General features: G+C 37.4%; 1 protein-coding gene across 1 annotated transcript in view; it reads right to left on the bottom strand.

Moving 5' to 3' along the window:
- The window catches only part of cfap251 (cilia and flagella associated protein 251), a 53,001-nt gene extending 40,068 nt beyond the window's left edge, over window positions 1-12,933 (bottom strand). Inside the window, exons 1-10 of the mRNA XM_061902257.1 lie at window positions 12,859-12,933; window positions 10,924-11,087; window positions 6,381-6,521; window positions 6,203-6,312; window positions 3,958-4,066; window positions 3,769-3,849; window positions 3,627-3,704; window positions 3,507-3,548; window positions 1,389-1,660; window positions 1,140-1,316 (exon numbers count right to left, since the gene is read on the bottom strand). Coding sequence (XP_061758241.1) covers window positions 1,140-1,316; window positions 1,389-1,660; window positions 3,507-3,548; window positions 3,627-3,704; window positions 3,769-3,849; window positions 3,958-4,066; window positions 6,203-6,312; window positions 6,381-6,521; window positions 10,924-11,082 — 1,169 coding nt within the window. The 5' untranslated portion in view covers window positions 11,083-11,087; window positions 12,859-12,933. The remainder of the gene's footprint in view (window positions 1-1,139; window positions 1,317-1,388; window positions 1,661-3,506; window positions 3,549-3,626; window positions 3,705-3,768; window positions 3,850-3,957; window positions 4,067-6,202; window positions 6,313-6,380; window positions 6,522-10,923; window positions 11,088-12,858) is intronic.
- Between the last annotated feature and the right edge of the window lie 1,379 nt (window positions 12,934-14,312).

The following is a 14,312-nucleotide window of genomic DNA, read 5'->3' as shown; positions in this document are numbered from 1 at the left end:
CAGCTGAGATAGGCTCCAGCGCCCCCCGAAAAGGGACAAGCGGTAGAAACTGGATGTATGGATGGATGTGTAATGAGAGATGAAACGGGAGATGAGATGAATGAATGACAGGAGATTACATGCCGGAGTTTAGACAAGAGTATACAATATAAGGCACAAAATACAAACCCTGTTTCCATATGAGTTAGATGTAAATATAATGATACAATGATTTGAAAATCCTTTTCAGACCACAGAACACGTTTCCACTTTGCATCAGTTCATCTTAGCTGATCTTGGGCCCAGAGAAGCCGGCGGCGTTTCTGGATGTTGTTGATAAATGGCTTTCGCTTTGCACAGTAGAACTTTAACTTGCACTTACAGATGTAGCGACCAACTGTATTTAGTGACAGTGGTTTTCTGAAGTGTTCTTGAGCCCATGTGGTGATATCCTTTGAGATTGATGTCTGAGGGATCGAAGGTCACGCTCATTCAATGTTGGTTTCCGGCCATGCCGCTTACGTGGAGTGATTTCTCCAGATTCTCTGAACCTTTTGATGATATTATGGACCATAGATGTTGAAATCCCTAAATTGTTTGCAATTGCACTTTGAGAAACATTGTCCTTAAACTGTTTGACTATTTGCTCACGCAGTTGTGGACAAAGGGGTGTACCTCGCCCCATCCTTTCTTGTGAACGACTGAGCATTTTTTGGGAAGCTGTTTTTATACCCAATCATGGCACCCACCTGTTCCCAATTAGCCAGCACACCTTTGAGATGTTCCAAATAAGTGTTTGATGAGCATTCCTCAACCTGATCAGTATTTATTGCCACCTTTCCCAACTTCTTTGTCACGTGTTGCTGGCATCAAATTCTAAAGTTAATGATTATTTGCAACAACAAAAAAAGTGTTTATCAGTTTGAACATCAAATATGTTGTCGTTGTAGCATATTCAACTGAATATGGGTTGAAAATGATTTGCAAATCATTGTATTCCGTTTATATTTACATCTAAGACAATTTCCCAACTCATATGGAAACGGGGTTTATAGTATGACTGCAGTATTAAAATGTCTATAATTAAGTCATTTGGTGATAAGAAATTAAGAAGTATGTTAAGAACTATAACAATATGTACTGTATGTTGTTCCTTTCACCTGCTCAGCAGTGGTTTGGCTTCCACAGTGCAATCCTCCAAGCATCCTTGTGCACACTCTTTGGAAAAAGAAATGGAAACAATTGCGTCCAGGTTCAAATTGCTGTACCAAGTGAGAAGCAACATGTTTTCGTCGTAAAAGTTGATATGTCCTCGGGTGTCTCCGGTGACTATACAGCTGTCACGGCGGACAAAAAACAGAGTTTAGAAGACAGTCAAGATGGCAGTAAGGATGTCGGTGTGGAAGCACCTGTCTGTTACGGTGAGCAGTGTGATGGGATGGTCCTGCAGGGAGATGATCTTGACTCTGTCTCGGCTCAGGCTTCGGTTGGAGACCAAGTCCTCCATCAGCTCCCAGATCATGACGATGCCTGAGGCCGTGGGCGTTATCACCTTGAAATCTTGCCAGTGAAACACGGAGGGATTCAAAGGCCCGCGTACCATTCTCACGATGTTGCAGTACTCGGGTGTGGATTGCGGAAACAGAGACGCGTTCAGCTTCAGGGTGGCCTCATCACCCAGCTGCGGAAACAGTGGAACATATCTGTCAAGGTCACTAGAAAAACCTCTGACCAAGTCTTATAAATCTGATTATATTTAAAAAGCATGCACATATTTAACAATAACGTATAATGTGGCAATTTTGAGCCAACAAGAACATGGTCATGATTAGGATAGGATAGGATAGGATAGGATAGGTCTTTTTTGTCATTGCACAAGTACAACACGTTCAAGATTAGACAAACAAACAGTGTACAGGGTTACAGAACAGGAACGCTGATGAGTCGCCATAAGAAGCCCCGTGAAAGATGGGAAAAAGGTAAAACGCTGGGGAATGATGAGTAAAAAATAATACAATCTGGAGTGGGAAAAAAACTCAAAAGCAAAGCACATATACATATTACAACTGACATCTCAAGATATCTAGCAACAGAGGGGAGGGAGTGAGGGGGCATGGTGGAAGGCCGCAGCTCTCAGGCGCTGACCGTCCTTTCATCCCCCTATGGTATTTGCGTCGAGGGCGTTGGATTGGGGGAGGGTGGGGTATGTGTGTGTTGCGTACATTTTTGTGGATACATGTTTGTGTGTACGCCTGCAGTGTGTCTCTGTTCCGTGGCCTTGATGTCATGCATTGGGTAGTCTGGATTCAACAACAACAGGTGTGCATCCATGAGAGACAAGAAGGTTTGTTGTGTCTTCTCTGCACTGTCCTTCGGGAGAGTCTCAAAAGCCAGGGAAGTTACAGGTCCTGTGGCTTTCCAGAGTCGGGTCCCGGGGTGGACCGCTCGTTTTTCCATGAATTGATTAACGTGGGCCCCGACTTAAACAAGTTGAAAAACTTATTCGGGTGTTACCATTTAGTGGTCAATTTTACGGAATATGTACCTAACTGTGCAATCTACTAATAAAAGTTTCAATCAATCAATCAAAAAGCATGTGCATCGGTTGGGGACATCTCTGCGCTGCTGACCCGTCTCCGCTTGGGATGGTCTCCTGCTGGCCCCACTTTGGACTGGACTCTCGCTATTATGTTAGATCCTCTATGGACTGGACTTTCACAATATTATGCTAGATCCATTCGACGTCCATTGCACCGGTCGCCCAGTGGGTGGGGGGGTCGCCCACATCTGCGGTCCTCTCCAAAGTTTCTCATTGTCCCATTGGGTTGACTTTTTCTTTGCCCTGATGTGGGATCTGAACCGAGGATGTCGTTGTGGCTTGTGCAGCCCTTTGAGACACTTGTGATTTAGGGTTATATAAATAAACATTGATTGATTGATTGATTGCTAGATTTGATGAATGTTTTAATTTGTGAACATGCCGAGCCGCGCTTCCTTATATATATATATATATATATATATATATATATATATATATATATATATATATAGTACTTGTGAGAGCATCCCGAGACGTACATGCAGTAATAAAGGTATGGCAATAAGAGTGTATAATTTAGTGTGTGCAAGGTTTTATGGTTCAAGATGTGGTGTTTTTTTCAAAACTTACAATGCATCTTGCTGTTTTGCCACACAAATATTTTACGTAAGATTCCAGTACAGCTTGTGGCCTAAACTAGGACCCAAAAACGTATATTCTTTTTCAAGCTTTACGATATCAATTTCTTAACGTGAATGAATTTCACATTTCCGGTTGCCAAAAAACATGAATTTGATTTTCAGTCATACATTTTCATTTCAATGTATTTGTACTACTTCCATCAGCTTCTGCAGGTCCTCCCCACAACAAAAATATTTAGGTCATCAGCAAAAACAACAAACTTTAAAGTATCACATATACACAATTAACATTTTGGTACCCAATACAAGGCCAGCCTACTGTAAGTGTACTTAATTACTCTTTTTACCTTAATAATCTTGAGGGGAGCATACTGCAAACTGCTCTGTGCCTACAGAACAACAATGACAATTTATTCCAATCAAGTAGCACAATTTTCATAACAGAAGTGTTGAAAAGTGTCACTTACCGTGCTGTAAAACAACACCTGACTTTCACTGCTACTCAGCAGCTGGGTGCTGTTGTATGGGTTAAAAATTATGTAGTTCTGAAAAACAAGTTAGTAGGAATGATGTGCGAGGCAGAATGAAGTGGGATGCATTGGAACGTACTTGATAACCATATTCCGGGCTGAGCACAGTGAGCCACAGAGCCTCCTGTGTATCCTGTGTCCAGTCCCAGATACACACACACTGTGGACAAAAAAGCATGCTGATTAAGCCTAATTTCATGTCATGCAATGCTGTTCAGGATGTTTGACTCCACAAACATTTGACACTCAACAAGGCCATGTGACTCACTTGGTCTTTTTCGTTCCCTAGTGTCACCAGTTGCTTCGTGTCACCCGAAAATGCTATCGCAATGACTCCCCCGTCAGAATGGCAGTCGAACAAAGTGTGCACGGGAATGCTGCAACATTTCAATAAAGTTCAATAGAAAAACGTTGGTATTTATAAATATCCATCATGCAAAAAAAGATTGCTCTCAAGTGTCCCTGGAGATTCTTTATAAAAGTATATCATCTCCAACAATTGCTTCCTCTTCTTTTAAGGGACGTGCTAAAAACAACAACAACAAAAAAAAACATTCAAAGGATTTGCTACACATCTTAAAATGCAAATGGGAGCTTGGTCAATTATCTGTCATCCCGGGGACCATGGATAATTAATTCATTCAACCAAGGATGCTAAAATAATATTTAAATGGCGGACATTTATTCATGAAAATATGAAGAGGCTGATGATGATGTGTTTGACGGAAGAGAAGCTCGAAGGAGATACCGTAGAAGTCTGCTCTCCAAGATATATGCGTTAATGTACATTATTATGACCTTACTTTATAAAACTACATTAGTTGTTAGTAGTAAATTCTATTGCATTAGTTCTCAAACAATACTTCTTATCTAAAGTTTGTTTTTGTTTTTAAAAGGCATTTTACATGTTAAAATTGTGGGGGTTTTAGGGATTAACCAATTAAATTAATTTAAATTAAATTAACTTAAATTAAATGAAAATGCTGTACATTTTTATAACCTTACTTTATAAAACTACTGTAGTTGTTAGTAGTAAATTCCATTGTATTATTTTTCAAACAATACTTCTTATTTAAAGTTTGTTTTTGTTTTTAAAAGACATTTTACATGTTAAAATGGTGGTGTTTTTAAGGATTAACTAATTGGATTAAATTTAATTTAATTTAATTAAAATGCTGTACATTGTTATGACTTTACGTTATAAAACTACCGTAGTTGTTAGCAGTAAATTCTATTGTATTATTTTTCAAACATTATTTCTTATTTAGAGTTTGTTTTTGTTTTTAAAATACATTTTACCTCTTAAAATTGTGGTGTTTTTAGGGATTAAATAATTAAATTAAATTAAATTAAATTAAGATAAAATGTTGTACATTATTGTGACCTTACTTTATAAGACTACTATAGATGTTAGTGGTGAATTCTATTGTATTATTTTTCAAACAATACTTCCTATTTAGAGTTTGTTTTTGTTTTTAAAATACATTTTACATGCTAAAATTGTGGTGTTTTTAGGGATTAACTAATTAAAATAAATTAAATCAAATTAAAATGCTGTACATTTTTATGACCTTACTTTATAAAACTACTGAAGTTGTTAGTAGTAAATTATATTGTATTATTTTTCAAAAAATACTTCTTATTTAAAGTTAGTTTTTGTTTTTAAAAGACATTTTACATGTTAAAAGTGTGGTGTTTTTAGGGATTAACTAATTAAATTAAATTACATTTTATTAAATTTAATTTAATTTAATTAATTAAATTAAATTAAATTAAAATGTTGTACATTATTGTGACCTTACTTTATAAAACTACTGTAGTTGTTAGTGGTAAATTCAATTGTATTATTTTTCAAACAATACTTCCTTTTTAAAGTTTGTTTTAGTTTTTAAAGACATTTTACATGTTAAAATTGTGGTGTTTTTAGGAATTAATTAATTTTATTTAATTTAATTTAAACAATTCAATTCAATTTAGTTTAATTCAACTTAATTAAATTAATATAAATCAAATGTCATTTAACTTAATTTAATTTAATTCATTTTAATTTAATCTAATTTAATTTAATTTAACCCAAATCATAAATCAACATAGCATAAAATCTTAAGTCAACGTCAGTCGATGAAATTAATCGAAATCGATTAATCAAATTAAATCAAATTTAATTTGATTTAATTAAATGAAGTTAAGTTAAATGTATTTATTTGATTTATTTTATTTTATTTTATTTTATTTTGTTTTATTTTAATTTATTTTATTTTATTTTATTTTATTTTATTTTATTTTATTTTATTTTAATTTAATTTAATTTTAAATTAAATTAAATTATAATTTAATTTAATTTAATTTAATTTAATTTAATTTAAATCTCCATCACAAAACCAGGTCAGCTTTTAAGTTGAGTTACTGATCTACTCTATTGTGGGACATCTGAGACTTGAATATTATTGGAAAAGAGTGTGTTGATATTTGGGCCCTTAAAAGAGTTAGAAACATGAACAATATATAGTTACCCAGAGTACGAATCCCAGATGATTACGGTGCTTTTCAAACTCTGGTCTGCTGTTGCAATCCATCGTCTGTCTTGACTGACGCACAAACACGAAATGTGGTTGCAGTGACCCTAAAAAATGTCAAGAGTAGAGTGAATTGTATTGACATATAGCACATGACAAAGATTTTTGTTTTTACCTGAAGTATGTGTTGGGAGTTTGTGGTATGGTTGTAGATGATGGCGACATGAGCTCCAGCATAGAGGAACACCAGTTGATTGTGGTCTTGCAGAATGAAGACAGGAAGGGTTGAGTTCACTCCATTGACCCAGTCAAGTGACTGCGTGGACAAAGAGCACATTTAAAAATACACATTTTCGTAACAGCATCGTTTTTTGTATCGGTATACGTCAGAGGTGTGAACTCGAGTCACATGACTTGGACTCGAGTCAGACTCGAGTCAGGACTTTGATGACTTCAGACTAGACTTGTCAAAATGTAAAGAGACTTGCAACTCGACTTGGACTCTAACATCAATGACTTGTGACTTGACTTGGACTTGAGCCTTTTGACTTGACAAGACTTGCCACTTTCCCCAAAACCCAAATAATAAAAAGTTATTCAGGAGCGCTCCGTATCCTTCATTGTGTACGCATGTGTCTGTCAGCGTGTGTGCTGTCAGTACAACATCCGATCAAATTAGATCAATCAATCAATCAATGTTTACTTATATAGCCCTAAATCACTAGTGTCTCAAAGGGCTGCACAAACCACCACGACATCCTCGGTAGGCCCACATAAGGGCAAGGAAAACTCACACCCAGTGGGACATCGGTGACAATAATGACCCAGTGGGACGTCGGTGACAATAATGACTATGAGAACCTTAGAGAGGAGGAAAGCAATGGATGTCGAGCGGGTCTAACATGATACTGTGAAAGTTCAATCCACAATGGATCCAACACAGTCGCGAGAGTCCAGTCCAAAGCGGATCCAACACAGCAGCGAGAGTCCCGTTCACAGCGGAGCAAGCAGGAAACCATCCCAAGCGGAGGCGGATCAGCAGCGCAGAGATGTCCCCAGCCGATACACAGGCAAGCAGTACATGGCCACCGGATCGGACCGGACCCCCTCCACAGGGGAGAGTGGGACATAGAAGAAAAAGAAAAGAAACAGCAGATCAACTGGTCTAAAAAGGGAGTCTATTTAAAGGCTAGAGTATACAAATGAGTTTTAAGGTGAGACTTAAATGCTTCTACTGAGGTGGCATCTCGAACTGTTACCGGGAGGGCATTCCAGAGTACTGGAGCCCGAACGGAAAACGCTCTATAGCCCGCAGACTTTTTTTGGGCTTTGGGAATCACTAACAAGCCGGAGTCCTTTGAACGCAGATTTCTTGCCGGGACATATGGTACAATACAATCGGCAAGATAGGATGGAGCTAGACCGTGTAGTATTTTATACGTAAGTAGTAAAACCTTAAAGTCACATCTTAAGTGCACAGGAAGCCAGTGCAGGTGAGCCAGTATAGGCGTAATGTGATCAAACTTTCTTGTTCTTGTCAGAAGTCTAGCAGCCGCATTTTGTACCAACTGTAATCTTTTAATGCTAGACATGGGGAGACCCGAAAATAATACGTTACAGTAGTTGAGGCGAGATGGATAATGATCTCAGCGTCTTTAGTGGACAGAATGGAGCGAATTTTAGCGATATTACGGAGATGAAAGAAGGCCGTTTTAGTAACGCTTTTAATGTGTGCCTCAAAGGAGAGAGTTGGGTCGAAGATAATACCCAGATTCTTTACCGTGTCGCCTTGTTTAATTGTTTGGTTGTCAAATGTTAGAGTTGTATTATTAAATAGAGTTCGGTGTCTAGCAGGACCGATAATCAGCATTTCCGTTTTTTTGGCGTTACGTTGTTTTCATCCCACAGCATTCATCCAATCAAATTGCAGTACTGTCAATGAAGAAGAGCTGTCAAACAACGCGCCAGTGAGGAAAAATGATACCAAAGATAGTCTTGTTTGGGTATAAAAACTACGACTTGGTCAACAAAAAAGGAATTGTGAGTATGCAAAACATGCGGTTCGAAGATTACATTTGGAGACACAACAACTTCCAACTTCGTTCAACATTTGAAGTTGCACAAAAAAGGGTAAGTTTTGGATGTAAGCTAACGTTTGTTAGCTCGGTTGGTAGAGTGGCCGTGACAGCAACTTGAGGGTTGCAGGTTCGATTCCCGCTTCCGCCATCCTAGTCACTGCCGTTGTGTCCTTGGGCAAGACACTTTACCCACCTGCTTCCACTGCCACCCACACTGGTTTAAATGGAACTTAGATATTGGGTTTCACTATGTAAAGCGCTTTGAGTCACTTGAGAAAAAGCGCTATATAAATATAATTCACTTCACTTCACGTTAGTCCATGTATCACACACAGTAACGTAACGCTAGTCAATGTATCACACAGAGAAACGTAACGTTAGTCCATGTATCACACACAGCACCGCTTATTTTAGCCACCTACAAAAAGACAAACATAGTCAAATAAAGGTCAGTTAAAATGTACAAACCCCGTTTCCATATGAGTTGGGAAATTTTGTTAGATGTAAACATAAACGGAATACAATGATTTCAAATCCTTTTCAACCCATATTCAGTTGAATATGCTACAAAGACAACATATTTGATGTTCAAACTGATAAACATTTTTTATTTTGTAATAATCATTAACTTTAGAATTTGATGCCAGCAACACGTGACAAAGAAGTTGGGAAAGGTGGCAATAAATACTGACAAAGTTGAGGAATGCTCATCAAACACTTATTTGGAACATCCCACAGGTGTGCAGGCTAATTGGGAACAGGTGGGTGCCATGATTGGGTATAAAAACAGCTTCCCAAAAAATGCTCAGTCTTTCACAAGAAAGGATGGGGCGAGGTACACCCCTTTGTCCACAACTGCGTGAGCAAATAGTCAAACAGTTTAAGAACAACGTTTCTCAAAGTGCAATTGCAAGAAATTTAGGGATTTCAACATCTACGGTCCATAATACCATAAAAAGGTTCAGAAAATCTGGAGAAATCACTCCACGTAAGCAGCATAACCGGAAACCAACATTGAATGACCGTGACCTTCGATTCCTCAGACGGCACTGTATCAAAAACCGACATCAATCACTAAAGGATATCAATCACCACATGGGTTCAGGAAAACTTCAGAAAATCACTGTCACTAAACACAGTTCGTCGCTACATCTGTAAGAGCAATTTTAAGCTCTACTATGCAAAGCGAACGCCATTTATCAACAACATCCAGAAACGCCGCCGGCTTCTTTGGGCCGAAGATCCTCTAAGATGGACTGATGCAAAGTGGAAAAGTGTTCTGTGGTCTGAAGAGTCTAAATTTCAAATTGTTTTTGGAAATATTCGACATTGTGTCATCCGGACCAAAGGGGAAGCGAACCATCCAGACTGTTATCGACGCAAAGTTCAAAAGCCAGCATCTGTGATGGTATGGGGGTGCATTAGTGCCCACGACATGGGTAACTTACACTTCTGTGAACGCACCATTAATGCTGAAAGGTACATACTGGTTTTGGAACAACATAAGCTGCCCTCTAAGCGCCGTCTTTTTCGTGGAGGCCCCTGCTTATTTCAGCAAGACAATGCCAAGCCACATTCAGCACGTGTTACAACAGCGTGGCTACGTAAAAAAAGAGTGCAGGTATTTTCCTGGCCCGCCTGCAGTCCAGACCTGTCTCCCATCGAAAATGTGTGGCGCATTATGAAATGTAAAATACGACAGCGGAGACCCCCGACTGTTGAACGACTGAAGCTCTACATAAAACAAGAATGGGAAAGAATTCCACTTTCAAAGTTTCAACAATTAGTTTCCTCAGTTCCCAAACGTTTATTGAGTGTTGTTAAAAGAAAAGGTGATGTAACACAGTGGTGAACATGTCCGTTCCCAACTACTTTGGCACGTGTTGCAGCCATGAGATTCTAAGTTAATTATCTGCAAAAAAAAAAAAAGTTTATGAGTTTGAACATCAAATATACAGTCTTTGTAGTGCATTCAATTGAATACGAGTTGAAAAGGATTTGCAAATCATTGTACTCCGTTTATATTTACATCTAACACAATTCCCCAACTCATATGGAAACGGGGTTTGTACACTATATTAAGAATAGGTGTACATATTGCATAGGGCCCTGACATCTAAAAAGTACAACTCTGTTCATTGTTATGTTCAGGTATTTGTTATGATTTTCATGTGTAATGAGATAAGGTAAGAACAGGATTGAAACTGCTGTGGAACTAATTACAATGCAATATGCCATGGAAATACAATGTTAACACTTTTGTGCAAATAAGTACAGTTGCACTTGTTTTTTCAAACGTGTTTATTCTGTAAACGAATGAGTTAAAAAATGTTTAAAAGGACTGGTTAATAGTGCTAATATGAAGTGCAATGTCAGCACTATTTTTTCCCTGCAATTTCAAATGCACTTGTTTTAATAAATAAATACAGCGTTTTAAAAGCAGACACAATCTGTGTAAAAAGAACTTCAAAGGACTCAAAACTCAAAATGCTGACTTGGGACTTGACTTGAGACATCCCAGTCTTCATTTTGGACTTGACTCGAGATTTGCCTGTCTTGAGTCGGGACTTGAGGGCAAAGACTTGAGACTTACTTATGACTTGCAAAACAATGACTTGGTCCTACCTCTGGTATACGTACCAATGCATGTGTTCTATTGTGTGTTATCTCCTTGGGGAAAAGGGTTTCACTGGTTGCAGTGTAGACTTGGGACTCCCTGGTTAGTCTTACTTTGTCAGCTTCACTCTGGGACTGGGGGATGTTTGAGGTCTCCGGGTTCGCTGCTTCCGTCCCTGACATTATACCTAAAAGCCAAGTAAAATGTAAATTACTGACAATTCTATCAAAAGTAAACCTCTTACCAAATAATGACTCTCTATTGAAATGTATAATTCATCAATAATACTTTTAAGCATCAATATACAACATAAAGTAGCAAGAAACACGTCAATAATGAAAAAAGCAAAAATCACTCCATATTTTCTACTGCTCGCTAGTGTTACCGTATCTGAGTTATTGTGTAGAAATATGGGGAAATAACTACAAAAGTACACTTCATTCATTAACGGTGTTACAATAAAGATCAGTTAGAATAATACATAATGTTAGAAATAGAGAACATACAAACCCTTTATTCATTGAATCAAAAATACTGAAATTCCACGACAAATATCTAAAATTATACACAAAAACTAACTATAATCTGCCACCCAAGAATATACAACAATTATTCTCAACAAGAGGATAAATATAATGTTAGAGAAAAATGTAATTTAAAACATTTGTACGCACCTACAACACTTAAGACCTTCAGTTTATCAGTATGTGGAATTAAATTATGGATTGGATTGAGCAAAGAAGTCAAACAATGGACAAAAATAATCCGCTTCAAGAAACTCTTCAAACTTAGTGTTTACAAAGTACAAAGAAGAAGAACCATGATAAACATTCTGAACTTGTCTCATCCATCCGTGCATTCATTTTCACGATAATCTTACTCATCTCACAATATTAAATGTAACTTACTTCATCAATTATTATGTATATATTTGTATTGTTATTGCTTATGGAGTATATTGTGAATAAATTGAGAACAGAAAGTTAACAAAGGTTTTAGCAACTGCTATATAAAGGAAAAGGGGTTGGATTAAATAAGATCTGCTTCTTCCTACTCCTTTTCGAACATGTTGAAAAGAGAAACTAGAAATTGTGGTGTATCATGTTGTATGCATGCACGTTCCAAATAAACTCAAACTCAACTCAACTCATCTCTATAGAGAGAGCTACCTTTGCGATTTCAAAAATACGTTTGTATTGCATCTAAGAGGCTGCGATGAGGTGGCGACTTGTCCGGGGTGTGCCCCGCCTTCCGCCCGATTGTAGCTGAGATAGGCACCAGCGTCCCCCGCGACCCCAAAGGGAATAAGCGGTAGAAAATGTATGGATGCATCTAAGAGGGATTTTAGATTTTTTTAGTTTTTCATTTTCTTCAACTTATTGGCAGATTGGTCACTTAGTGTTGTCAGCTTGAACACAAAGGGTTCATCAGCATCATTTAAAACCCCACGGGATCCCCCGGGAAGAGCTGGACGAAGTGGCTGGGGGAGAGGGAAGTCTGGGCTTCCCTACTTAGGCTGCTGCCCCCGCGACCCGACCTCGGATAAGCGGAAGAAGATGGATGGATGGATGGAATAATGAATAACATTTGTAACTAACTTTGTTAAAATCTTAAAGTGCTACAAAGTATAAAAATAAGTTAAAAAAATAAAAGAATAAAAATAGAAAGTTAGAATATATAATAAAAAAATTAAATGGAAATGAAATCATGAAGAACACTAGATATACACTAGGTAAAACAGAAACAGATAAAATTGAAATAAAAGCATGAAAGCACCGGATAAAACAGATAAGCAAGCAGTGTATTTAAAAACAAGAAGGCAGAGAAATTAGATAAAAACTGTGCTAAAAAGGCGGGTTTTTAGTCCCCACTTAAAACGGTCGACCAAATATATATTGTGTGATCCTTTTTAATTTGATATTCAAAGAATAATGAAATTAATTCTTATACAACCTTACCTGTGCATGCAAGTTCCTGTAACTTATCGTTGACAAGATGTCCACTTTTGTTGTCAAATCCCTTAAAACCCGTTGCCTGGCGACCGTATTGCGCGAAACAAATTTGGCTAGTCATTTCAAATTAAAAGCACGCCTGTTTGCAACTGCACTTGACTCTCCCGACCCTTGCAATTTTAATCAAATAAGAGGCTTTTGCTTTTATTGAATGTGATAGTTAAATGTTTACGAACATTTGGGAAGTAAATTTGCAGCAGGTTGTAGTTTTGCCAATATACCGTATGTGGCAACAATACTTTATTGTGGAAAACCATTGTTTTACGTTAAAGTACTTCTCTCCATGTGACTTCCGGTGTTGGCTACTGAAAAATCGCCATTTCTGTCATGGTTTATTCTACTTTTGAAGTTTATTGTTTAAGCCATTGTTTTTGTTTTAGTCAATTTTAATTAAGTTAATTCATACATAACCTTACCTGCGCATACAAGCTCCTGTAACTTATCGTTGACTAACTGTACACTTCTGTTGTCAAGTTACCGTTGCCTGGCGACCATATTGCGCGAAAAAAATTTGGCTAGTAATTTCAAATTAAAAGCACGCCTGTTTGCAACTGCCCTTGACTCTCCCGACCCTTGCAATTTTACTAAAATTAGAGGCGTTTGGTTTTACTGGATGTGATAGTTAAATGTTTATGAACATGTGGATTTGGGAAGTAAATTTGGAGCAAGTGATGGTTTTGCCAATATACTGTATGTAACAACAATACTTTATTGTGGAAAATCATTGTTTTAGTTACAGTACTTCTATCCATAGACATCTTATAAGTAGATGCAGCATGGAGCGCTACTGCCTACTGGCGCTGACGAGACGCGAGGCCGCCATCTTGGAGTGGTGATCCGCTCCACTCAGTGCAATTCATTTGGCAGGAGCAATGAACTGTCCGCGTATTTAATTCATCTTACCTCACTGAATACCACTCATTTTCACGCGCTTTTTTGTCATATGTGTAGCTATGATAAAAGACACGTGTTTTATTATTAATAGTTTGCTTAACAGTAATATAATATTATTATATGGTATAAGTGACCAGACGTCCGAGATCAAAACTGGGAATATAATCCCAGAGAAGGGGAAAAAACGGTCAGCTATTTTTAAATTCAATAAACAATATGATTAGGTTATATATACACATGCATATATCCTACATAAACAATGTACGAATACATTAGATATATATATATCTTAGAGACCTACAGACTGTATCGCTGTTGCTGCAGCAGCAGATAGTTTACTCTGACACTTTGTATTGATATTTTGTATTACATTCTTCCCTTAAATGCGAATGTTTAGAGTGATTGTTTTATACTTGTTTTTTTCATGTATATCGCATTGGATAAAAGCGTCTGCCAAATACTTAAAAATCAACATATATAAACATCTGAAAGTATTCATATAAGCT

The sequence above is a fragment of the Nerophis ophidion genome, linkage group LG01, assembly GCF_033978795.1.
Source record: "Nerophis ophidion isolate RoL-2023_Sa linkage group LG01, RoL_Noph_v1.0, whole genome shotgun sequence".
Lineage (NCBI taxonomy): Eukaryota > Metazoa > Chordata > Actinopteri > Syngnathiformes > Syngnathidae > Nerophis > Nerophis ophidion.
This window is presented reverse-complemented; position numbering and strand designations above follow the sequence as displayed.